Consider the following 26,830-nt stretch of genomic DNA (forward strand, 5'->3'; position numbering starts at 1 on the left):
ACTTGTACTTCATTCTGCAATGGGACTGTTTACTTAAGTGATGTTTGTTTTTTAGTACTAGGAAGCATGCCATTTTAGGTCAACATTGCATGTTCATACAATCTTCAGCCCTAGGCTTCCAATCAATCTTGCCAAGAAGGAAATCTGAGAATCATTAACCCATAACAAATTAAAAAAGTAGTAAAATGCACAGACAACAACTTATGCCACTTATCTCCAACAGTGGGCCTGATCATACTCCATCAGTAGCCATGATCCAGCTCCCTCAAGAAGACTATCATTGCAACCTCACATCATCCACTAGGCCTGGAAAGCATGGTAGGGATAAGGCTTACCTTCTCTCCTACCCTGCTGATGGTCAGAGCCCTTACAGTAGTTTCCTGCAGGAGCTGTTTAATTACTGTGGTATGGGTCTCCCCAGTGGAGCACTAGTCCACTTAATAAACCTACAATTTTAGAGCAAAAATTGAAAACACTACCTCTACAGTCCCCTGACATATAATTACTATTACTTGCAAGTGTTAAATCCTGTCAAGTAATCAGATCATAACTGAGGAAACAAGCTCAGTATGTTACATAGCCTATAATATTGAGTGTCCTGCACATTGACTGGTGCCATCTGGCCTGACAGCATCAAGGCTTTTTTTGTGTGTATGCCACGCACAGCACATCCTGCCCTCCAGCCCCAGCCAGCACAGCCCTCTAGTGGGGATGCAGGAAGGAGTTTTGATGGCATTCATCCATCCCAGCTTGCCTTTGCTCACCTGCCTTCTGGGCTGCTCTCAACTCAGCACAACTGCTTCCAGCCAGGCTTGGCCAGAGATGGTGTCACTTCTCCTTCTGCCCTGTCAAGGGAAACCTTAGCAGCAAAGGGTAGAGACCTACGGAGACTAATGAGCACTTGCAGCCCACCCATAGATAACCCCCACACCCAGCCCTGCAGAGCTGCTGCCAAGCCCACCAGAATTCCAGTATCAAGAAGAGATTATTGAGCAGGAACCCTAAGTGCAAGCTTTGGTACCCCACTCACTTCTCCATTAGCATCTCCCATTACAAAGGAACAGAACACCTGTTTTCATCTTTTTTTCACTTCCCCTAAGACACGGAGATTAGGAAATTCACTTTTAAGTACCACCCAAGTAGTGTTTAGATACATCTGGACAACACTCTTTCACAGCCTTTCAGAAACCTGCTGGGATTTGTCTATTGGCTCTGTGCCAGGCATGCTTATGCCTTTTTTTTTTTATTATCTATCAAAACTTTTATTGAAAGCTTTTACCTTCAGGCTTTTTAGACAGTTGCCTAAGTCCAAGAAATGTGGTGCTATGCGTAAACCCAGGTGTAGCCACACACAGACACAAATACCACTTAAGGTATTAAAGTTTACAGCCCAGAAAATACCAGTCATGTTTCAGCTCTCGAGAGATCAATTATGATGAAGATTCCATCATATTTGCAATTTCTGTTCTCTGAAAAGGTAATATCCTTTCCTCCTAAGGGATCCTTCTATCACTTCAAGCTTTACATAAGCAGTGGCAAAATATAAACAATCAAGGAAATAGTTATGGCAATAGAGAGATCATCTTCAACAATATCGGGATGCTTGACAAAACTCAAACAAAACCTACTAAGAATATCCAAAATTGAGTATACACCATAATTCTATCATACCAAAAACTGACTCCCAAGTATAAAGTCACAAAGACAAGAGTTTAATATTGACCCAAAAAAAAAAAAAAGCTTAAGTTAGTGGTATTTTCTTCCTTGAAATAACATACTGGTCATATGAAAGTCACTGAAGAGGTGGGCTTTTAGCTCGGAAGACTTTTACAGTTACAGCTGAATTCAAAAACCCTAACTCCAAATGTGTGATGTTAACACAAAAACTGAAAACGTAAAACCTGGGATAAAGAACAAACTCAGTTGTTAAGATGCTAGCAGTTACGTGAGGCCTTTCAACACCTTTACCATAACATGAGAAGTTCTTCAGTATCTTTCCCACCACCATTAGTTCAAAATTCACAAGGTTCTTTAAAATACTAATGGGTTAAATTGAAATCAAGCTCCATATGCTTGTAATGTCTTCTGTGAAAGGTCTGAAGCCACCCTGTTTCAATTATTTGGTTATTCAGTGCAGAAAGTTAAAGATCACAGAAGGTATATAACAGCTTTTAATACTCCATTAATAGTATAGATTAAAAATTATTGCATAGTCTTATGCATTTCCTAAAACAGCGTTCTTGGGAAATGAAACATTTTAATATAAAAGGAGCAACTCTTTAAAACATAAATTGCTTTCACTACCTCGATCTTCTATCCTTTTTTGATTTGTCAGTACATTTGTCCATTGTTTTCTCATTGTCTCCTCTGCACTTAGGGCAATACCATTTCCCCTTCGGTTTGTAGGTGAGTCCAACACAGGAGAAGTGGAACCACTCGATAGGGCACTGTTCATTGTCACATCCTATCATTTCGCCGTAAGACACTTGGTTACATAAGCAGTAAGTTGGTTCATTGGGATCAATTGCAAATTCTACAGGTGAAACCTCCCTCTCCTGTTTGGCTTTGGAGCGTTTTTTCTTCTTGGAAGATTTCGATCTCTTTTCCTTAGGCGGCTGATCATCGCAGTCATCGATACCATTGGCTATGTGGCACAGATCGCGGCTCTCGCTGGTTCGCTGGCGACGGGGTCTGCGGGAAGATCTCTCTGGCTGGCACGACTCCATCTTTGCCTTTTCCAGAGGCTTTTCGTTCTCAGACAGATCTTGAAAACACTGAGAGTGTGTTTCCATTTGACGGGCTCTATTCTCTACCAGTTCTAGCATCTGAGTAACTATCTGAATTTTTTCATCTCCGAGTTCTTGACTGTTGATTAATGCACGCTGAAGATGCTGCTGCAAGCGTTTTTTCTGAACTGGGTCATTTTCCGACTTGTATTTTTCATAGACATCATCTATTTCTTTTAACGCTTCTATAAAATAAAGATAATAATAGGAATAATTACACAAGATGGAACATGCTCAAGAAAACACAGGAATGTATTTCTAACTGATGGGAAATAGTACAAATTTTGATTCTAGTATACTCAAGTGGGTTAGATAGGATATATTATTCAAGTTGCAGTGGTCATCAAATCACTGTTTAAGGTCACAATCTGTTGCAAGAAAAAAATTCTCAAGTTCTAAGAAAGAGCAAGCTTATTTTAGCCATTGGAAAAAGAAAGGATAACCCAAGAAAAGGGACACAGTAGTTGCTGATGCGTAGACAATCCAGATCCTCCCTTCATCTGAAAAAGCAAGAGTTTCTGTTAAGAGTCCTTATCACAGTAGTTCCAAACCCCTGGCCTAAATACCAAAGCAATAGCTTACTTTATCACAGGAAGAAACCTTAAATTCATAGAATCATTATGTATCATGATATATAACACTCCAGAATTAGGATACCTGGGTCCTCTGCCTTCCTCTTCTTATTCGTCTAAGGGTTTGGTATTACAGTTTCAGTGTAGTTATAAAAGGAGTATGACAACTGAAGTTACATAATAGCAAATTTACAATCAGGATGAAAATTAACTTACATCACTCAAAATATTTTTCCTATTACCAAAACAAAGTACAGCAAGTTGCATTTTAAATCAAGGCTGAACTTCTGAGAATAGGTGACCCTCTCTTTAGTGCGTCACAGGATATTTTTAAGCAACTAGTAAATGAGTGGCTTATAGCTTGACTACCAAGCTTTCCTTCTTGCTACTCACGCAAAATAACTGCATGAGTTGCTGTGAATTTCTCATTAAATATAGTACTCAGAAGCAAATTTAATGAACCCAAATATGAGACCAACAAATGCCTTATACATCAGTCTTAGTCTGTACACTGCTGTTCTATATTGGTGGATTTTAAAACAGTATTTTCCAAGCCAAAAGTTACACTAGATCTATACATAAAGGACAGGAAATACTTTAGAAAAACTGACAGTGCAACTTGATGCACAGTGTTAGATACAGTACTGGTGCCCTCAGAATTTAAGGATTTTATGTGAACCGGAAACAGAATTCATAAATGGTACTGAACTATTTATTTCTAAAGCAAGAAGACATGCAGCACAGTCTACCTCTTCCTAAAGACAGACCTGCGTTTCACAAACTGGCTTTCATTTTTAAAGAATTTGCATTATACAGTTGTAAAATGATTCAAGCTTGTGCTAAATAGAAGTCATAGCTATTATCTCCACATCGTTCCCAGCGGTTTTTTTCCTGCTGACATCCTGAAACAGTAGCTTAAGCATGAACAGCTGCTTTTTACTATAAATTCTGAAACCTGTACGACAACAGGAGCCAAACGCATCTTGTTCTGTTCCAGACTTTCACTAGGGGAAGATTCCTCTTGTCTGGTAACTCAATTAACCTGTATTTTCTCAATATCAGCATCCCAGCTACCATGAAAAACATTAGCTTCCCTGTATCTTCAGCTGCATCACTTGCCTGTTGCCCTGAAAAGGGGGAAAATAAACTAAAAAAATCTTAATCTCTGCTCCTGAAAAGCATGGAGTAAAGGTACTTTGTATGCTGTTGAATGAGAAAGGCATAACCAGAGTACAATAATCTCTAGCCACATTATTTCCCACATGAACTTCTTTGGAGGGGGGCCGGAAAGTGTACGTATAGTTACATAGACTACCCATATTTGGAATGCCCTACCCAGCAAAAGCCACAAACAATAACTGTTCACTTTTTCACACTGTGACAGAGAACAACATTCACCCCACGTCAGTTATTCCATAGATGCAGCCTGTAAAGATTTAAATGGATCAGCATCCACTAAAGAGAGGAAAGAACATTTTGACTAACAGAGATGGAAGTTTACCAAATGCTTTGTGAGTCCCTAAGACTAGAGAAGGCACCCATACATTGTAATAAACAGCTCTGAAATCCCTGTTAGGGGAAAACCAAAAACAAACAAAAAAACCCCTCAAACCAACACAAACCAGGGCCAAGTGTTCATTACAGATAATCTGATTAAGTTTGGTGGAGCTAATGAAAGCTAAAAGGATTTCTTTTCTAAGCACAGGAGTGACTTTGTTCCATCTGCACAGACTATCACTACCTTTCAAATTAGCTGAAATAACAGAGCATTGCTTTTACATCTTAAAACTTGGGCCTAAAATATTTTTATCCGTCTTTCAGGGTCTTTCAAGATTTTTTTGTTGCTTTTTAAAACAGTTGAAGGCTTTGGTTAAAACTAGCAACAAACTTCCGCTATGGCCCGTACTGGATGATATATATAGGAGATACAGCCTAAATAAAAGATTGAGTCTGTTCAAGGCAGATGAAGAGCGCTGAATAGTCACCACCGACCAGGAGGTAAAGAGCCTGCTAGGTATTCTAGCCTTAACTAGGAATTCCAAATGCTGCAGGCAAGTCTATGCCCTTTAAACTTTAAAATCCCAGGAAACTTACAAAAGCCTGTTCTTATGTATCTTTCCGAGTAATCAGAAAGATAATTGGAAGAATCCCTTCCCGACAGCTGCCTCCTGAGGTGGCCATGCACCGTCTGAGAGGCCTTGGCACTCCCCTCGGTCCCCTCCTGCCCATGCCGAAGGAGGGAGATGCAGCTCCAGTGCCGACTCCGGGGGACCAAATTTCTGCCTCATGGCAGGGCAAGCCGGCAGCTGCCGGGCACCGCTGCGCGCCGCTAACTCCGCGGGATGCTTTAATGGGCACTGAACCTCTCTTCCGAAGGAGCCGTGCCTCCGGATAAGTTTAGGGCAACTTCCCACTCCGCGGACCCGCTCCATGACCCAGGGGAGCGCTGCTGGCGCGTTATGCATCCCCCGCCGCCCCGTGCTGCGTACGCGGGACAGGGGTAGGGCCCCGCCCGGACCGGCGCCCCCGCCCGGCGGGCGGAGCTGCGGAAAGGCCGAATCCCGCGCCCCCGCCTCCAGCGGCACCGCCGGCGGGGCGGGGCGGGAGCGGACCCGCACAGCGGAGCCGGGGCCTAGCGCTGAGCAGCGCCGCCCCCAGAGCGGAGCCGCCTCCGCAGCAGGGACCGGGAGCCCCGCACCGCCCCGGGCTCAGCCCCGCAGGGCCCGGCAGCGTCCCACCGCGGCCCCTCCGCTCCAGGCGCATGTGCAGCAGGCGGGTTGGGCGGGCGGCCGTCCCCGTTCCCTTCCCCGCCCGGTGCCCCGCAGGCGCCCACCTTGGCACTGCGTGTCCATCTCCCGCAGCAGCGAGGCGTTGCGCTGGATGTCCAGCGGCAGCGACTCCACGCACTCCAGGTAGTCCTGCACGTAGAGCGAGAGCAACCGGGCCCGCTCTCCGCCCGGCGCCGCCGGCCCCGCCACCAGCTGCGGCCCCGCCAGCATCATCCCCCCGCGCCAGCAGCACATCCGCCGGCGCCGCGCCGCCCGCACCGGGCGCGGGGTCCCTGCGGCGGCCCCGCTCCCTCCTCCTCCTCCTCCTCCTTCTCCCCCTCCTCCTCTTCCTCCCGCCGCCGCCGCCCCTGTGCCGGCGGGCGGCCGCGCCGCGGTGTGCGGTGAGCGGATGTCGGTGAGCGCTCTCCGGCCCGGCCGCCCCCCGCGGGTCCCGCGCCCTTTCCCGCGGTGCCGCCGCCGAAGCGAAACCCCCGCTCGGCGCCCCCGCCCCTGCCCGCCGCGCGCATGCGCGAGGCCCTGCCCTTATAAGGCGCGGCCGGCGGCGCTGCCAGGGGTTTGCATTCTCCCGCCTTACCCTCGCGCGCGCTCCCATTGGCTCAACCCGCCGCGAGGGGCGGGAGCGCGCGCGGGGCGGGGCGCCCTTAAAGGCGCAGGATCCCCCGCCGCTTCCGCGACCGGGAGGAGCCGCGACTCGAGCGGGGGATCCCGCGGCGCCCGCAGGCGGGAGTTCGGACTGTCCTTGCCCATAAAAAAAGGTGCCCGATTTAGCTTTAAAGAAGAGCGATGATGGTTTGTGATAAACTGTGATTTAGGGAAGCTGAGTCATATTTTGTCCTGTCGAGGAATCAATTCAAGCGGGTTTTTTTGCCTAGCAGCGAATCTCCAAAATGTGACAGAATATCCCGTCTTTTCCAAGGCTGTTGCAGAATTTGTATCAAATGTTCGCCACAACAATTATAGCAGGAAAGTAGGAAACAATAGTAGAAATATACTTTCTAGATATGTACTTTTTAGCTACATAATTTTTCCTACTGGAAGAATGATATAAAGGGGATAGAACTACTAAAAAGTTGCAATTTTATCTCCACTTCTCTTTCAGACATTTTTCAGATCTTTACTGCAGGAATAATAATTGGTAAGCATCAGGAAATAAGATTAATCTTGTGGACTCTCGAAACATCATGAGAAGTCCTGTATGTTTTGCGGTATGTTGCATTTATATTTAAGGAACCTGAAAAAAATTAAAAAAAATAAAAAGCATCAGAAATGCTTTAAAAAGAAATAAAAAGCATCAGAGATGATTCAAGGATAAAAAAATGCAAACCTCGAAGCCCCTTCTGTCTTACATTCCTACCTTTGGTAAGTGGCCAGCACTAAAAAGTACCCATACTAGTCCTGTAGATAACATTTCAGGATGGCATGATCTAGAGTAGTGGTCAAACAGTAGGACAGGTTGCTCAGAGAGGTTGTATAGTCTCCATTCTTGGATATTTTTGGAGCCTACCTGGCTGAGACCTGAGACGACCTGATCTGGCTGTGAAGCTGGCTCTGCTTTGATGGCCTCCAGAGAATCTTTCCAGGCTCCTTTCTTCCTGTGATTCTGTCACTGTGTGATCTGTGCCAGATGGCTCCACGGCTAGTCCTACAGCAATATTAGCAGACATGATGGCAGTCTGCAAGTGTTATTTTCTAAAGACCCCAGTTCAGAGAAGTATTTAAACACGTTCCTAACTTCCATCTCATGCAGCTGCTAAGAGGGTATTCTACATGGCAGTGATTTTCATATATCTATGTCTAAGCTGTTGAATAATTGTAGCTGCAGACAGACAGCTTTGCCCAAGCCAGTAATGTGTTGCAAGTTCATAAAAATGAATGAAAACAAAGTTGTAGGCAGTACTTTCGAAACCCTCTTTATTATGCTGATGTCACTCTGGCCAAAAAACCAGGAAGTCTGTAATTCTGTGCATTCATGTTCTTAAGAAGGCACCCTCATCTTAAAATCTGTAACACCTGTAAAACCAGCTGCTTTTTCTTTCAATGTATTGTTAAAGCTCAGGTTAATGAAGCTAAGCCTCAGATCATTTTATGCTACTTGTCTCATTTTTGCACAAATAGATTTAGAAGGTGGCAATAACCTAGTTACCTTCACTTCCATCAGCAGTAACCCACTCAAACTTTACGGTGTAGCATTCATTGCTGTCACTTCTGAGTAACTGAAGTAACTGAGTAACTGAACGTTGAATTCTTTGATATAATATTAACACATAACACTTACTGTACAGGCGAAAACCACTATCTGTGCACCAGTGCAAAAGGACCTGAATTAGTATAAGTGATACAATGTTCTTGAGAAAGGTGTAGGCTGTTTTGAGGGGTTGTTTCTGCTTATAGTATGTTTGAATGGCTGTATCATTCTGTATCATTCATGAGGAAATAAAGCTGAGAAATAGGAGATTTCCCTTACAGATCAGAAAAAATAAAGCAAAAATGTTCATTCAAAATTAACATGTTATTTAAAATTAAACATTAATTATAATTAAATGTTAATTTAAAACCAACGTTTTGGCATAACTTTTTTTTTCTCTGACTGTTGGTAAAGAAATAGGCAAGACAGCACTTTTAGAATAATTCATAACATTTGTTACAGGTAGTTTCTGTGGTAAAAACTTGCAGTTTGTCACTATGGGGGAAGCAGTATCTAAGGTACAGTAGAGAACATCTAATGATTCTTGAATTTAGGTGTTGTTGCTGCTTTCAAACACTGAAATAAAGATTTACATTTTGAGTACCCTTAAGAATGCAGTAGCAACTTAGACCAGATGTCCCTAGAAAAAGGAAGCCTTAGCTTGCTGCCTGTTTGAAGCCTCAGGGGGAAAGAAAGCAGGAGTAACAGGCTGAATTCTCTGCATTGCCCATGTCTCAAAATGGCTAGGAGCAATCATGGGAGAATTTTGATGTATTTGATTCAAGCTTGCAGGTTGATACCTCTATGACCCAGCTGTGCCTCTTCTCTCACTGACTGCATGTGAGAACAGTGTGGATGTAAGAGAAGACAAGGTAGGGCAGAACCCTGATGTTTGTAGAGATGGAGAGGCCGAGTGACCATACATTTCCACCAACACTGTACTAAGTGGACAATTGTCAGCTTGTGGTTGACATACATGGTGATATCAGGGATGTGATACTGGGGTGTATTGCATAAGACCCATCTCAACGATTGTTATTCCAAGAGTAAATAATACACAGAAATCCTATATCCAATTTATTTAGATTTATTTACATGTCTCTAAACTAACCCAAGTTTTCATGGAGAATAGATCCCAACAGAAGCCCCAGTTAGAGTATCCCCCTTCTTTTTGTGAAAAATTATTTCATTATAGATTTTACTATGATAAAATATTTCCAGAGATTTAATCCAAATCTTATTTTCCCCATTTGCAGTTTTGCTTCTCACCTTTCACAGTCCTGATTTTACAGCCTCAAATCACAGCTGATTCCTGTCCTATTTCACCCAATAATACACAAGTTGGTTAGATTTTTTTTTTTTTTGCTTTTCATTGATAGTCCAGGAAGTGTTTCAGCCTGTGGGGGGGGAAAAAAAGAAAAAAAAAAGAAGAAAAGTAGAATTATTGATGAGGACAAGTCCACAGGGGGCTGTAGTTGTGAAAGACCTATTTAGTATTTAGTAAAAATGCTCAAATGATGATAACAGGATGCTTCTTTTAAGTAAAAGAACTGATTTTTGATGATCTATATTTCTTGGCAGAAATGCTTCTCTGGCTTCCACGAGATGAAGAGGATGAAGAATTATACAAGATAACAAGAAAATAAACCCAAAGAAATGAAAGAATGAGTACAAGCTAGATGAGCTCTTTACAGAGTCAGCTGAAGGAAGCTATAGGCCATAGCTCACCTTTGTATAGATGGCATTCCAGGAAGAAGCTATCCTTGCCAGAGCTACAGAGGTAATAGTGCGTTTGTCCAGGTAAGCTGTTCTCAAAAGCTTCTCTAACATCAGGCCATCCAAAACAGATAGTTCCCTATAATGCCAGACATCATTGCTTTTGGTCTTCCTTAAATATTAGGCTTGATTTATCTGGTGGAATACAAATCATATGAAAACAATCATTATTATTTTTTTCTTTCATTTACACAAGTGCAGAACACCTAAAAATAACATCAGGCCTAACATCAGATCATTTCAATATGATGATAAACTAAACAGTGCATTTCCTGAAAACATTGGCATGTGCTTTTTTCCCTGTTAGCTTCATCCTCAGCTGTACCAAAGAGCTTTCTAATACGAAGTAACAAACATCCCGCACTGATCAGGAGAGATATGTTCTTCCTCATTTAAATACAAACATCTCTTCAAAAACTGGAGAAGTTCCTGTTTTCTGCCCATGTGCTCTAAGAGAAAATCTCTTCCTGAGCCTGAATTAGTAATCAGTTGATTTGTATTAACACGGGGAAAAAGCAGCTACAAAATCCTGCTCAACTTTTTTCTTTAAATGGATGGGTTCTGCTTATCTCACCAGGATCAGACTAAAAAATGGAATAAAGTGTGCAAACTAAGTTTACTCTGTGCTTTGTTTTTTAATAACTATTTATCTGTTTTTTACAGTTCTTTCCATTCAGTTTCCATACTTTAATGCCATGGCTGTATCCAAAATGTTTTGAGAAGTTGATAGACCCAAGGCAGGACATGTTAGGGAATTGACTTTTATATGACATCATTGCTTCCATCAGAGCATACTGACCTATTGTCCCTTTGGTTTGAGCAGAACCATACTGCTCTTTTGTGAGAGTATAAGCTGTTTGTAATACCCTCTGGAAATCATCAGAGGCTGAATAGCACCAGCTTCTCGCAGGTCCTACGGAGTATGCTTGGCTGGCATAGGAACTGCAGCTCCTTAGAGGAGGGGGAGTCTGCTGACCAGATGAGGAGCAGCATCTGGTCACTGTGATGATAGGGCCACATGGATCATTTTCTGTCATTTACAACATGGATCTGTCCACTTGTGTCTCAAGTAATACTTCCCTGTCTTCCTCTGCAGAAAACTGCTTTCAGACGGTGACTCTTTTTTCCTCACCTCTTGTTTTAAAGCATAAATGATCAGTGGATTTGCTTTCCAGCTCCAGAGCCAATCACCATGCCAAAAAACTCAGGAAGTGTGCAGATGACGTTTAGGGAAGCCATTTGAGGAATGGTAACAAGGTAATCTTATGCAAATATGTAGTAACTGTCTTTCTTGTCTTAGCTCAGCCCTGAAGCTTGATCCTCTTCCATTCAAGTAAACGGAAGAATCCATATGACTTTAATGGAAAAGAACTGAGCCTTTTTTGCCCAAAGTAAACAAAGGATTTTTTGTGTGCTCTTACCTGAGCTACAACTAACATGCACGCTGCGTTTCCATGGTTCTGCTGCTCAGCACAGGTCATGTGAAAAACACATTCTTATTTCTTCCTCTTATGAGGAACAAACACACGTAATCGCACCTTTGTAACCAAGATTATGAAATGAGGGCTGGCAGTGCACCTGCAGGAAGTTTCAGTAGTTGACAGTTTAAGACATTCATAATACTCTCCCATATGTGGATGTTAATTTTTCTTTCTAGTTCAGAAAATAACGCTGGGAGTCACCCAGCTAAATATGTTGAATATGAGAGAATCTTAGCATAAATAGGCCTTGCTCTACAAATGTCTCCATTGACTGTAAGGGGAGCCCAGGTCTGCTGTCACAGATGTCAGTGAAATGAATCCCACTTCGTATGCAAAAATGGGGTAATTACATGCCTATAGGTACCGTTTATGAATTTCAGAGTTCCCCTGAAAACTTGAAGAGAGTTTTGCGTATGTCATTAAAACTCCACAACAACAGGGGGGAAGCCTCATTTCATTTCCCTCCACTCATAATGTGGATTTTTTTTCCTTTTGGCATTTGCTTATCCAAACCTCGTACAAATAATTAATCTCTAATGCAACTGAAAAGTCACTACAAATAGCACCAGCAAGTATTTCATGTTTTCAAAATAACTCTGTAGCACCTAAGTCACCCACATTATGTGTTTCCTAGGAGTGCTGCTGCTATGCAAACTTTTCAGTGCCACCATTTACTCCAAGCTACCTGAAAGCAGTACTACTAGGATATGACCAATGCAGACTTTTTTCCCCAGGAACTGACAGATTTTACATTTGCTTTATTATTCAGTTGTAATTGTGAGAAAAATTAATGGTTAAACAAGATTAATACAGGTCCTTAACCTCTCAAACATCATCTTCCTCAAAATAATAAAGAGAAATGTGGCATTTATTCCAAACTAAAGAAGAATTCGGGGTGGAAGGCTGTTGTCAAAATATAGGCAGCATCTGACTGAATATAGTTTGTCTCTTAAACTGCAGCTAAAATCACAGAATCACAGAATAGGTGAGGTTGGAAGGGACCACAGTGGGTCATCTGGGTCCAACCTCCCTGCTCAGGCAAGGTCCCCTAGAGCACATTACTTAGGATTGTGTTTAGACAGCTTTTGAAAATCCCCAGAGACGGAAGCTTCACAGCCTCTCTGGACAATCTGTTCCAGTGCACAGTCACCCACACAGTAATGAAGTTCTTCCTTATATTCAGGTGGAACATCCCGTGCATCAGTTTCTGCCCACTGCCTCTCATCCTATTGCTTGGCACCACCAAGAAGAACTTGGCTCCATCCTCTTGACACCCTCCCTTTGGATACTTGTTGACATGGATAAGATCCCCTCTCGGTTGTCTCTTCTCCAGGCTAAAAACCACAGGATTTGAAATGTAAAACATAAAGCATCAGAGGATTTAGAAAATCAGGCAAACATTGGTTAGATAAGCTTTCTTACTAGCAACACAGTATCTTTTCCCCAATGTGATTAATCTCTGACACTCATATTTAAAAGAAGTCCTTTTGCAGCCCTCTTGGGCCTAACAATTAATGTTACTTGACTAGCAATGACAGCTCAAACTTTAAAGGGCCGTAGGCTCAGATGTCAGAACCAAATGATGCTTTTTTAGTTGCAGAAATGTTCCTGGAGGAGGAAAATACCTAGCTGGTAGCCACTGGAACTTAATCTTCCATTGCTTTAGGAACAGGCAGTTGTGCTCAGAAATTATCATGCACCATTTTCAAAATTAGCCTGCAACATATTTGAAACTGTTACCAGGTATCAACATAAAACCTGTTTTCCTAAATGCCCATCTGTGAATGTGTGTTAATTAATCACAGACTAAAAACTGATACTTCCTAACAGCAAGATTTAATGACGGCATTTTCTTAAAGACACTTAAACTAGCTAATCGCAATACCTTTGCTGTGGCAGTGTCAACTAACAGAACCATCTAGTAGGCACACAAATGCAAGTTAATTGTTGTTACCTGGACACAGAGTGTGGCATATTATACATTATGCAACAACATTGCAAAAATGCACATTTTAGCTGAAAGGAAAGCTTAAAAAATATTCTGCAAAGCAGATATTGTTTTTATTTTCTCTGCACTTTGCAACTTACAAAAATGGGGAACTTACCTGCGCAGTGACAGAGAGAGACAGCATCAAAACTCTTTCCAAGTCAGCTTTTTCCCCTCAGTCTCTGGGCCACTAGACCATGTCATGTCAGCTTACTGTCATCTGTAGGGAAGAGAAGTTTAATGTTTGATGTATTCTCTCCTGCTAACAACATTTACCTGACGACCAACATTTACCATAAATTACAAGTGAAAGCATTTTGTTCACACACACACATACAGAACCAGCCCAAATTGTTAAGGTGCTATAGTGCACCTTAGAAAAACAAGCACACATCAGTCACTGCAGAAGCTTCAGCTTGTCTGCACAAGCTTGACTGTGGTCTTTAGCCTATACAGCAGGTGCTACCTGCACTACAGATGGATGACAACTCATGAAATGTTAGCTTCATAGAGCCTTAGATATATCTTTTTAACAGATGAAACTAGGACACTGGGATATCATTACAGCTTCTCAACCCAAAAAACAAAACTTTCATAGACTTGTGCCCTAGTTTAGTTGTTTCTTTGGGCATGGGTTCTTTGATAGCATTTTAATTTGAAATCTCTCTTTTCCCATGTACATATAGCTGATCACATGAAGAATAATGGGAGAAAAGAAAGACACTCAAGTAGTTCAAGTGGCCAAGACAGCAACCAAAGTAACAGCTCAAGCCAGATGGTTTCTCAGCCCCTTGTGCACCCTTTGCTGGCTGTTGTGTGAGGCAGTCAGAGCTGCCATCACTATTTCTGCAGAGGTACTCCCCACTCTGCAAACTGGTCTCCTCTGCCTTGTGCAGGGTCTTACATGGCTGGAAAGAGGTCACTGTGAGGATATTGCTGGATGAGTAACAACAGGTGTTGGAAAACAGAGGGGCTTGCAAATTGTGCTGTGCCTACATATAGGCTACATGCCCAAGGCTCAACCAAAAAGAAAGGCACTGCTAGTTTAGCAGACCTGGGCTCACCACAGGAGCTCCATAAATACCAAAACAGCATGGACCAGAAGGAAGCTTTGGCTCTGGGCTGCTTGGGAGTTTTTTACATAAGGCAGTAAAGGTAATTTCGGTAAGGTAGTAAATCATCTATTTGGGGTTTGAGGTGCCCAAACTTGATGTCATTTGGGGGATCTCTGCCAGTGCTCGTCTATCATGTTTCATACCCAAACATGACTGTGGGGCAGTAGAGGTTGAGCATGGTGGTGTGCTATTTGTTTGACGTATTAGAGGCAAGAACAGAACTGCCTATGAAATTAATTCAGCTTATCGGCAGGGCAGCAGCATCTTGAGTAGTACCTGGGAGCATGAGCATGAGAACCTGCTTAGAGTAGGCAGGTAACACTGGTGGCATGCATTGGCCTTCTCTGAGGAGGTCCAGGTGAGCAGGGGAACTGCACGGTGCAGGGTGAGTGGCTGCTGTGCTGGAGCAGCATGGTTTGTAGTCGGTGCTGTGCCAGTGTTTGTGCTGTCGCTCAGATACGCACTGGGCTCTCCTGTGTTTGGTGCTAAACTTTTGTGTGGTGCAAGTGCGTGTGGCAAAGCAGTTTGTCACAGTTTGTCAGTTCCATCTGACTTCTTGCTACATCCCGGAGCAGGGAAGGAAGGAAAGCCTTTTCAGGCACGGTTAAGTGCTCCACCTGGCGAGTGCCTCCCCGTCTGAGTGTGCCTAGGTTGGACATCAGGAAGAATTTCTTCACAGAAAGGGTTGTCAGGCATTGGAATGGGCTTGCCCAGGGAGGTGGTGTGTAGTCACTGTCTCTGGAGGTGTTTAAGCAGAGACTGGACGTGGCACTTAGTGCCATAGTCTGGTTGACATGGTGGTGTTTAGTCAAAGGTTGGGCTCGATGATCTCAGAGGTCTTTTACAGCCTAATTGACTCTCTGATTCTGTGCTCCAGGAGGTACCCGAAGCCTAGCAGATTTGAGCTAGCAGGGGGCTGCGGGACCGCGTGTCCTGCCCACCGCTGCCAGGAAGCAGACTTGTGTGCCCACGCGTGCTTTGTTCTCCCTGCGCAGGGCTGTGCTGCGCCGCGCCGGAAAGGTACCACGCAGCCGTGGGAGCTGTCCCGGGGGATCGGTCCGGCAAAAGGGGATGACCTGAGAGTGAGCCCCGTTCTGTTGGCGCGCGTGCCGCGCGCTACCTGCGTGTCTGTGGCCGTGACGAGAGCCCGCCCCGCGCGCATCCGCTCGGCCCGGGGGCGTCTCGGCGGCGTTTGTCGTGGGGCGGGGCGGGCGGGGGCGCGGCAGCGCCCGGCACTCTCTGCCGGCGGTCCGGGGACTTTCCCCTAGGCGGGCGCGGGGCCCGTGAGGAACGGGCGTCCTCCGTGCGTGGCCTAGCGAGCAGGTCTTCAGAACATCCCGGCATCCCCTCCCCGCTAACACAACATTATAAAGGTCGGCAGCTGGCTCAACCTACAGGGCAGGGCGAGGAGTGCGTAACACTTTAGTTGTCTGCATGCTACTCTCCACAGGCTAAGCACAGCAGACAGAGCGCTCGGCCGCCCCCGAGGGGCGCCACGACCCCGGGCGGCCGCGAAACCATCCCCATGGAGGGACAGAGCGGCGCCGGGAACACATTATGCAAATAGCGCCCCGAGGCCCCGCCCCGAGGCGGGCGGGCGCTCTGGCCCCGCCTTGTGGCCGCCGCTGGGACCGCCCCGCGCCACTCCAGGGACCGCCCCGCGCCACTCGTGCCCCCCGGGCGCGAACTGGGAACTTGGGGCGACAGCCCCCGAACCGGTGCGTGCCTTGGAGACTGGAAACAGCAACCAGCGGGGCGGCTGTCCACAAGGAGCCAGCGGTAGTACTTGGATGTTCTACTACACTCCAGAAGAAACGGGAGTCACTTCTGATGGCTGCGATTTCCTGTACTTCTGCAGACGAAACAGGCTCAGTTTTTCTTTCGGTTGGTTCGTTTCCTTTGTCCTCCTGAGGCAACTCTGCACACCTACAGTGTTAGTGCAATTGTTTTCGCCGGTCCTTGTCAGCAGGGTCTGACAGTTAAAGACCAACATCCCCATCCCTAGAGACCAGGACAGTACCTGGAGGGGAGACTGAAAGGTTTTAGAACTGACAGGACCTGCACAAACACTGCTTGCCAAGCCAGTTCTTTGAAACGCTTTCTTTCTTCCTTTGGGCTTAATGAAATGCTAAAAAATTCTCATTCAAATACTCGAATAATGCTTATTCAGTTGTATGTTAGAATGTGCGTTTTGAGTTGCTTTCCATGCAAAACGTGAAATAAAAGTAACACACTTCAACTTTCAGTTTCTATTAAGAGTAGCTACAGACTCATTCTTTAATGATTCACAACCAAACATCAAAGAGGAATAACATTCAAAATTTTTTAAAAGTAAGCCTAAGTCAGGTCTTTAAAAAATGCATCTAGCACCTCAGCCTTTTAACACAGTTGCCCTAACAGCCCTTGAGGTCAGTGAATGCTGTGAGCTTTGCTTTCCAGACGAGAAACACAGGTTTTCACACTGCAACACGCGCTGCAACTCTGACCAGAGATCTGGAGATGCCCCAAACCAACAGCAGCAAAAGCTGTACTCCAGAGGACACAGGATGCAACTCCTGCCCTGCAAACCCCGTCATTCTGTATCTCTACCTGAACAGGGTGGGGACTGAAATAAGATCTCCACTTCCCATGATGAATACCACAGCTCCTAAGCACAGCGTGAAGCTTGCCCTGAGCTTTAAGCGTGGTACCAGCTGTTGCGCTAAGATGCAACTGAGAGCATTCCGTTCTGAACATCAGGTTGTGCTCCAGGAGTACCGAGGGGGAACTCCTGAGAAACCTAACCAGGGCAAAGGGTGACCGAGGACACAGAAGCACAGGGGTCAGGTGGAGGAAGTTCTCAACCAGCCATTGGGAAGCATGAGTGCCTTGCAGGCTTCTGGTGCCACGGACAGCCACTGCTGTTTAAAATCACGTAGGGCAGAGCGTAACAACACAACTGTGGTTTAGTCCCAAAAATCACCAAAGAACTTGAAGTGGACATATGTACTGCTGGGATCCCAGAACTTCCTATTCACTCCTGTAGTACTTGATCAATGGATCTGTCAGTGAAGCATAAGGTCGCCACTAAATGATGCTAACTACTGTAATCAGACAAGATTAATTCAAAATAGCACTGAGGACATTATGTTTTTACAATTACATGTCATTATCCAATATACCAAAACATGCAGTTTGTGCAGGTATTTCAGTAACATTGAAAATAAAAGGTAATCTACTTTCCTTGCTTCAAATCATTCTGTACAGGGTATAAAAATGTAGCAAAGGAAGGGCTCAATTAGCATGAACGCTTTACAATACACTCACTGTCTCCAGCAGACAGCAGCATCTTGATTTTGATTATCTTGGTGTTACAAAAGTAGAAATTGATATTCTATAGGTCGACTCTATCAGTTTTACAGTATTTCAGCTACACATCTAAAGAAACCAACATCCTTGTGGGATTACACCTTGAAGCAGAAGTAAAGCTTTTCGGAAGGTGTTGCAAAGTTATTGAAATGGCTGGAATATTTAGTAGCCAAAACCAAAGTACTATAAAAGCTTATCCCAGAGGTTTTATTGTTTTGAGTAGCAGTCAAAATATACGTAGTGTAGAAATCCATGTTTATTTGAAAAAAACCCCCAGAACTGTAAATGATACTTCACAATATAAATTAAATCTGCTTAGTTTTGGTGGCTGAAATAGCTGTGACTTGACTAATTGCTAAGTCACCAGTGTGATGCTATGGCTCTAACCTGCTAGTATAATGTTAAATGGGATCAGGGTGTCACTTATATTGCAAGTGTTATGAAAACATCCCATAAAAATAGTCAACCAACTACTTTCTCTCCTAGTATGATCAACAGTGAACATTATGAGGAACAAGCCTGAAACAGACAATCCAACTTTTTGATTGAAATTTTTAAATAACCTTCAATCATTCAAGTATTATGGTCCCTACGTACACACTTCTATGTGGCTAGAAAAGACACGGTAGACAATTGAGCACACTGCCATCAAATTGTAAGAATTACAAAAATGTCAGGTTTTACAGCAAATTGTACCTTAATACTTTCATTAAAAATAGAAGAGTTAGGTAGACTATTTTGCAAATACAACAGCACACTAGTGTGCTGTATATTAAGGCAATACCTTTAAATGCACACTTGTCATCTCTAACAGTTTTATTACAATTGCTACTGAGTGAAAGAACTATCATTGTCTTGCAAAACTGAGAAAGAAATACAAAATATCTGGAAGCCTACATTTTCAAAGTACAAAATTAACCTTCAGTCCTTGTATTGAAATACTATACACAGTAGAAACAGTGATTCTCCCCTACAAGATCTCACGAGGATTTCTTAAAGCTGGAGGCAAATTTGAAGGCTTTGACTCTTCATCCAGTAGCACTAAATCTTCAATTTCGCTACCTTTGTATTTTCTTTTACATATCTTCACAATAACTTTCTTCTTGAGGAATAATTTCAAAGCTTCTCTCGAAGCCACTGCTTTGGCATTTTCCATACTTTTACCACAGCCAGTACCCAAGTAGACAGACTTGCACCTCAGTTCACAAACTATATTTTCTAGAGAGCTTTTATTTTGAGGCAGGTCTGCAAGTTCCTTCAGGGGAACAAAAGCAACATCTAATGTAGCTTTTACGGACTGAATAGATGAGTTTAGAAGTTCTGCATGATTTACATTAGGACTGAAGCCTCCAACAGCAACCAGTTTCCAGGCTACAGCTTTGTAGAGTCTGTTAAAAAAAGGCTGTCTTTCCTTTGCATCTTCACTGGTTAATGGTTTGCACAAAGCCTTAGCAGGGCTTTCACCTGCCTGTGAGCCACTCTTGGAAGCCAGCAGGGAAGCACCTGCCTGAGCTCCGCCCCGGGAAGAGGGACCTTGCTGAGCTCCACTCCGGGCAGCCAGCAGCGAGGCAGCCACCTGAGCGCTGCTCTTGGAAGCGAGCAGTGAGGATCCCGCTGTGCGCCACTCTCCGAGCGGCCAGCAACGAGGCGGCCACCTCGGCACTGCTCTTGGAGGGCCAGAAGTGAGGAGCCCACCTTAGCAGGCCCTTGGGGGACAGCAGCAGCGAGGGTGCCCACCTGAGTGCCGCTCTTGGGGGCCAGAGCAGTGAATCTGCCCACTTGAGCAGCACTCTTGGACACTGCTGCTGGGGTACTCGCTTGGTTTTTGGAAGACAGCAGTGCAGCATTTGTGGAGGGGGTGCTTTTGGTGGTTGGTGGCACCGCTGCCACCTGTGGGGTGCTCTTGGTGGTCAGTGGCATGGCTGCTGCCACCACCGCTGCCTGTGGGGTGCTCTTGGAAGCTGGTGACACTGTTGCTGCCACCACTGCTGCCTGTGGGGTACTCTTAGAAGCTGGTGGCACTGCTGCTGCCACCACTGCTACCTGTGGGGTGTTCTTGGTGGTTGGTGGCACTGCTGCTGCCACTGCTACAGCCTGTGGGGTGCCCTTGGCAATCAGTGGTACTGCTGCTGCCTGTGGGGTGCTCTTGGAGGTTGATGGCACTGCCACTGCCACCACTGCTGCCTGTGGGGTGGTCTTGGCAGCTGGTGGCACTGCTGCCGCCACTGCCTCTGGCTGCAGGGTGCTTTTGGCAGCCAGCGGCGCTACACTTACTGTAGTTTTCTTTTCAGGTGATGGCACATTTTCACACTTGCTTTCTTCAGATGGGCTTGAGCAAGGCTTCTTTCCTGGCTCTTTTTCAGATGAGGATGACTTTTGCTCAGCAGTATTTTCAGCATTAGCAGGTTTCCCTTCTGTTTCTATGTCTGATGCTACAACCATTTCTTGATCTGAGCTGCAAGTTGACTGGGAACTTTCTGGATCTTTGCTAGTAACTTTTTCCTGCTTTTTTGGCAATGTGCTCTCTGTTTCCTTCAGGGCTTCTGCCTTGATTATTTTCACATCCTTTCCAGCATCCTTAGAGTCTTTGCTTTTCTCAACAGCTTGTCTCTTGGAGGGGTGCTCTAGCCCTTCTGCAAAACAAGTAAAATATGTTATCCTCTTTCATTTCTGAACTATGAAATATCCATGTAGAGAGAAATCATCTACAACATTCTAGCAATAATTTCTGTGAATTTAAAAGGTATATATTAGGAATACACCTTGAACTGTAATTTCAAGTATTAACATACTATTTCAGAATATTTTAGTACTTTCTTGACAAAAACCTGAAAATACTCAGGTGTAAGATTTCAGGTGTTGGTTTGGGACCCATAGGCAACTATGTATTTCTATTCTTGAAGTCCAAACCAAAAGTAACTAACATACATTAAATGGACTATCTGACCTAAAAAAAAAAAGAAGTGTATTTTGTCTACTAATACAATAAAAGTTTCTTTAAGAAACTCAGTTTCTTACACAGCAGCGGTGTCTGACTAGCAGGAAAGGCAAAGCAACAAGAACGCATTTAAGCTGGAGTACAGCAGTCCATTGCAACGCACAAGTAATCAGCTTAAAAGTGCACCAGTTGTAGAAGTGCAAAACGACAGCACTACATTACCAAAGGAGTACGTGTGCACTACATCCATTTTAGAGATAGATACTATATTAGGAAAAAAATAGCACAGAGAGAGAAAACAAAAACCAGGAGTGTTTAAGGTAAATTATTTTGACTACTTTCTAAGCCCGAGGCAAGCCGAGAACATTTAGAAACAAGCATTTTCTAGACTCCTATGTATTGTCACAGCTATGATCTGCTAACCATTGCTACTTGATATGCCTCTTTTCTTCACCTTGGCAACCAGTTCGTCTCTCGTGGTGCGGACAGGCGCGCCGGTCACTTGGATGCCTTCAGCCATTTCCAGCGCCTTCTCCATGACCTGCGGAGGGTACCTGGAGGGGCGACAAGGGGAAAAGAGGGAAGGGGCGTCGTCAGGCGGCCGCGCCGCGCCGCGCCGCCCCCGGCGCCCCGGTGGGTCCCGCAGAACTCACCGGCATCCCAAGAAGACGTGGTTGGCCCACACCATGGAGAGGGACACCAGGCGCTGCAGCTGAGCGCTGCCCGCCGCCGGCGGCTCGCCCACGTTGCGCAGCAGAAACTCCCGGCGGTACCGCCAGTGGTGCTCGGGCTCGCAAGCCCCGCGCAGCGTCTCCGCCCAAGCCGCCTCCTCCGCCGTCCGCCCCAGGGGCTCGGCCGCCGCCGCCGCCTTCCCCGCCATCGCCGCCGCCGCGGAAACACCCGCCCCGCTCCTTCCGGAGGGCGCGGCCTGAGCTCATATCCGCCGGAGCCGGCGGGCGGGGCGGGCACCGCGGGCTGAGCGCCTCAGCCTTTGGGGCGGGGCAGAACCGTCTGAGTCACGCTGTCTCCGCGAGTGCCGGGGGAAAGGGGGGGTCTGGGCACTGTTACGTGCGCTGCATTGTGCCTGGGGAAAGCGTGAATAAAATTTCTGCTTTATGGCTTGATTTTTCTGGGCTTGCTGAGGTCGGAGTTCATGAAGATCAACTGGTGTTTTACCTCAGAATAACAGTGAGTTAGGTTAGAAAAGACGTCTGAGATCATCGAGTCTAACCTGTGACCGAACAGCACCTTGTCACCATGGCTTTAAGTGCCTCGTCCAGTTTTTAAGCACCTTCAGGGACAGTGACTCCACCAACGCGGGCAGCCCATTCCAATGTCTTATCGCCCTTTTTTTGAAGAAACTCCTCCCACTGTCCAGCCCGACCTTCCGCTGGTGCAGCTTGAGGCTGTTTCCTCTCTCAGCCTGTCGTTGGTTGCCTGGGAGAAGAGGCCGATTCCCACCTGGCTACAACCTCCTTTCAGGTAGTTGTAGAGAGCCTCCAGGCTGAACAACCCCAGCTCCCTCAACTAGAGGGAGTCCTTCTCATAAGACTTACTCTCTAGACCCATCACAAACTTCATTGCCCTTCTCTGGAGATGCTCCGACATCTCAATGTCCTTCCTGAATTGAGGGGCCCAAAACTGGACACAATACTCGAGGTGTGGCCTCACCAGTGCCGAGTACAGAGGGCTGATTATTACTGCAGTCCTGCTGGCCACACTATTTCTAGTACATGCCACTGGATGCCATTGGCCTTCTTGGCCCCCTGGGCACACTGCTGGCTCATGTTTGACCAGCTGTTGACCAGCACCCCTGGGTCCTTTTCTGCTGGTGAAAGGAAAAGGAATCCTAAGGTCCTTTTCTCCTTTCCTCCTTGGTGTTGTCCACAAAATTGGATTTGTTACCTGGTGTGCAATAAGCCAAAAATTGTACACTTGAGAGATAGAGAGTTGATATTTATTTCAGAGTTGCACAAGCCTGGGTGCTTGGTGGTATTCCACAAATCAAGCACGCCTCTCCATACTTTTTGTGCCATTATTTATACACAGAAGTTCACAGTTAGTAACCTTCCAAGCACAGCCCCTCTATTATGATTAATTAGTAATTTCCATACAAGCTATGTAACCTCAGTTAGCTTCTACACATGCTCAGGGGAAGGGTCTTTACCTGGGCAGGAATCTTTTTGACCCGTAGGCATGATTTTTAGTATTATAATATGGTGGGGTTCTGCAGGAGTTCATCTTAGGTTCTGTGTTCTTCAACATCTTCATAAATGACTTAGATGCATGACTGGAAGAGATACTAAGCAGATTTGCAGATGACACAAAACTGGAAGGAGCTGTTGACTCCCTCGAAGGCAGGGAGGCCCTGCAGAGAGACCTTGACAAATCAGAGGACTGGGCAATCACCAACCATATGAATTTCAACACGGGAAAATGGTGGATTCTGCACCTGAGATGGGACAACCCTGGATGTACATACAGACTGGGGCATGAGATGCTAGAAAGCAGTGCCATGGAAAGGGACCTGGGGGTCCTGGTCGATGGCAAGTTGAATATGAGTCAGTGGTACCCTGACAGCCAGGAGGGCCAACCGTGTCCTGGGGGGCATCAGGCAAAGCATCGCCAGCCAATCGAGGGAGGGGATTGTCCCATTCTGCTCTGCACTGATGCGGCCTCACCTTGAATATTGTGTGCAGTTTTGGGCACCACAATATAAGAAAGATATTAAGCTATTAGAGAGCATCCAAAGGAGGGCAACAGAGATGGTGAAGGGCCTTGAGGGAAAACTGTACAAGGTGTGGCTGAGGTCACTTGGTCTGTTCAGCCTGGAGAAGAGAAGACTGAGGGGAGGCCTCATTGCAGTCTACAACTTCCTTGTGAGGAGAAGAGGAGGGGCAGGCACTGATCTCTGGTCTGTGGTGACCAGTGACAGGACCTGAGGAATGGCCTGAAGTTGTGATAGTGGAGGTTTAGTTTAGGTTGAGTATTAGAAAAAGGTTCTTTACCCAGAGGGTGGTTGGGTACTGGAACAGGCTCCCCAGGGAAGTGGCCACAGCACCAAGCCTGACAGAGCTCAAGAAGCATTTTGATGATACTCTCAGGCTCATGGTGTGACTCTTGGGGTGGTCCTGTGCAGGGCTAAGAGTTGGACTCCATGATCCTTGTGGGTCCTTTCTAACTCAGCATATTCTGTGATTCTGCAATAGTTCACCTGCAGGATATATGAACCTTGAGTATTTTGCCAAGTTAACAATGTATATACATAGATATACATTGACATCTTGATTTACTATATCCTTTAAGCTTGTTAGTTCCCGGTTGTCCTTGACAAAGGGATGCTAGCTGCTGCCTGTTCCACTGATTAGGTCTCCTTACTTGCTGATTAGGCTTGCATCAGAGACCATCCTGACTTAAAATAATCTTGACCTATTCCACATTTTGCAGCATCGGCGTGTGACAGGAAAGTGGTGCCAAGGACATGGGTTGTTGTAGCCTTTTGGAGGAAGCATTAAGTGAGGACTGCTGTCTACAAAAGGTTCTTCTAATTGCTCTTGCAGCTCTGTAGGCTGCATTTAATTTGCAAAAGATTACCCCAGAATTCAATTCAAAACCATTTCGAGAACTCTGTGTAAAAAAGTAATAGGCACACTGTGAAAATATCACAAGCTTTGGTCTGCCAAGATGGTGCGTGCTGAATCAGTGCAACAGAGGAATGAATTTTGATTTCTAAAGGGCTGTCCCTGGAGAGCTGTATTGATTTTTCTCTCTGAATTAAAAGTCTGGGTTTGCTTAAGTTTTCAGTTTTTAATACCTACGTGTCATCATGAAGTGAACTACAAGACAGATTGCATTTAAGGAAGGAGTGTTTCTCCTTAAGGGACTTAAATGTCTTATTTTGTGGAAATTGTTGTGTAGTGGCTTAAATTAGAACACCTCTGTGGAGCAAAAACTAAGTGATTAAGGAAACTAAGAAAAATATAGTCCAATGCACTTTCGCTCTTTATCCATTGTTAGAGTGGAAGTACTTTTCCTTCACTTTCCTGATTAGCCCACACAGTGTTATGTTGTACATTGGCAAGAATAATTCAGTGACAGAGAGCAAGTAAACAGTAATGAGTGGGATGGAGCTGAGAGGCTCTCTATTGTTTTATATGTGCATGTAGAGGAAGAAAAGGGCAGAAAGTTTGTACCCTCTCTAGTGTGGGTGTCTTGGAGCAATGGGTTTGTTAAGAAACAATTTCAGAAGGTTTAGAAACAGCACTGTGGTTTCCATATTTGTTTCCAGTCATTAGTTGTATCAGCGTGGTTATCTGGTAATATAGGCTCAAATATATGAAGGACATGATTTGTCACGTTAGGGTTTTCATTGGGTGAGGTAGGCCTGTCTCCTAGACCCCTGAGTCTGTGATACCACAGTTCTTGACTTCATGGTCCATACAGGCCCTAGAATGGAAGGGTGAATGGAATCCCTGCAAACATAGGTTTGAGTTTGCACTTCAGACAAGATTGTCTGTGCTGCCAGCCTGTTTGTTCACACTCTTCAATGAACCAGTTTATTTTTAATGAAGCTGGTTGGGACTTGGTCCAGGCTTGAGATCTGACCCTCGGAGATAGCAGGAATTCAACAAGGCCTGCTCGATGTTATGTGCTCTTAATACCAGAGCTGGAATTCAACAGACAATTCAGCTGCAGCAGGACTGTCTGTACTCTTGCAGAAGTAGCAGAGCAAATAGCACAGGTGAGAATGCCCTGTCCTCCTCCACAAGCATCTGAGTTACCAAGTGAAGTGACTAAGGACCAGTCCACGATGAGCTGCTCATGTACCAGTCAAGAGTGGGAGCTGGGGAGGGTTAGGAGGGTGATAGGGGCATTTGTACACTCAGAGGGATCCCCAGAAGTCGTATTCTAGTGTTGCTGGGTTAATGACAGCCAAACATCAGAGGTTAGACTCCACACCTCAGAGCTTTGTGTCTGCTCCTGGTCACCCCATGTGGATCAGATTATATGGTCTCACCTCTGAGTCCCAGGCTCCTACAAAAGCATTGTTCTAGGGAATGTTGGAGACTCAGCACAGCTACAGAGCTTAGTACATTATCTGGTCCTAGAGTGGCTCAAGGACTGATAAAACCAACTTTTTCTTGCCCAGTTTTAGAGGACAAATGAACTGAGAGCTGTTCCACCTCTTTGCCCACTGACCAAATGTGTGAACACAAACATAGGTGACAGCTAGAGAAAAGTCAAAGGACGGTCCTGAACACATCTGGAACAGCTGTTGTAGTGAACAACTTCTATGGTCTGGTACCTTATGTTTTAATTTTCTCTTCTTAAATTTTCTCTGATGCTCCTGCTGCATTAATGTATTGGTGTTGTTGGTACAAAGACGACTAAAACAAGAATAGAACCTTTTGTCTTCCCCTCTACCTGTTTTTCCAGTCATAGTCTTTCTACTTGAATGTTGTGTGCTTGAATCATACTGGAAATGGGATAAATCCTAGCCCTGGAGCATGGGATGTCGTGCACAATCAAACATAGGTGTATACCTGGAGTGCTCTCTGAGCACTAGAGACATAGTATGTCTTAGGTTGATTAAACAAGTGTGTGTATTAGAAAAGAGAGAAAAACACTGCTGTTAATTTTTAAAAAAATGAAACAAGTAGTGTTTTCATTCTCACCAGGAAAGGCAATTTTGAAGTTAAACATCTTGCTGATCGTGCTATTGCTGTGCATTTAATTTTCAACATTGGAAGAAAAGATATGGTTTTGTTCCCACTAGGGAAACAAAAGGGAAGGAACTTCTAAATATTACACCAATAGTAGTGTTGTTTGAGTCATTTGGATCTTGATAATACC

The 26,830-nt window shown here is 45.0% G+C and overlaps 2 protein-coding genes across 2 annotated transcripts; both read right to left on the minus strand.

Moving 5' to 3' along the window:
• Positions 1-1,691: 1,691 nt before the first annotated feature.
• Positions 1,692-6,381, minus strand: ING2 (inhibitor of growth family member 2). Its single transcript, XM_032686416.1, has 2 exons — positions 6,192-6,381; positions 1,692-2,971 (listed from the first exon to the last, which is right to left on the minus strand). Exons 1-2 carry the CDS (start codon positions 6,379-6,381, stop codon positions 2,301-2,303), a joined length of 861 nt encoding a protein of 286 aa, XP_032542307.1. The 3' UTR covers positions 1,692-2,300.
• Positions 6,382-16,931: 10,550 nt separating this feature from the next.
• CDKN2AIP (CDKN2A interacting protein) lies at positions 16,932-21,857 on the minus strand. The gene is given in 5 exon segments (XM_032686735.1): positions 16,932-19,654; positions 19,656-19,712; positions 19,714-20,672; positions 21,401-21,531; positions 21,631-21,857. Coding segments are annotated over 5 exon segments (2,019 nt in total). The 3' UTR covers positions 16,932-19,009.
• Positions 21,858-26,830: the final 4,973 nt, after the last annotated feature.

Source organism: Chiroxiphia lanceolata, chromosome 4, assembly GCF_009829145.1.
Source record: "Chiroxiphia lanceolata isolate bChiLan1 chromosome 4, bChiLan1.pri, whole genome shotgun sequence".
NCBI lineage: Eukaryota > Metazoa > Chordata > Aves > Passeriformes > Pipridae > Chiroxiphia > Chiroxiphia lanceolata.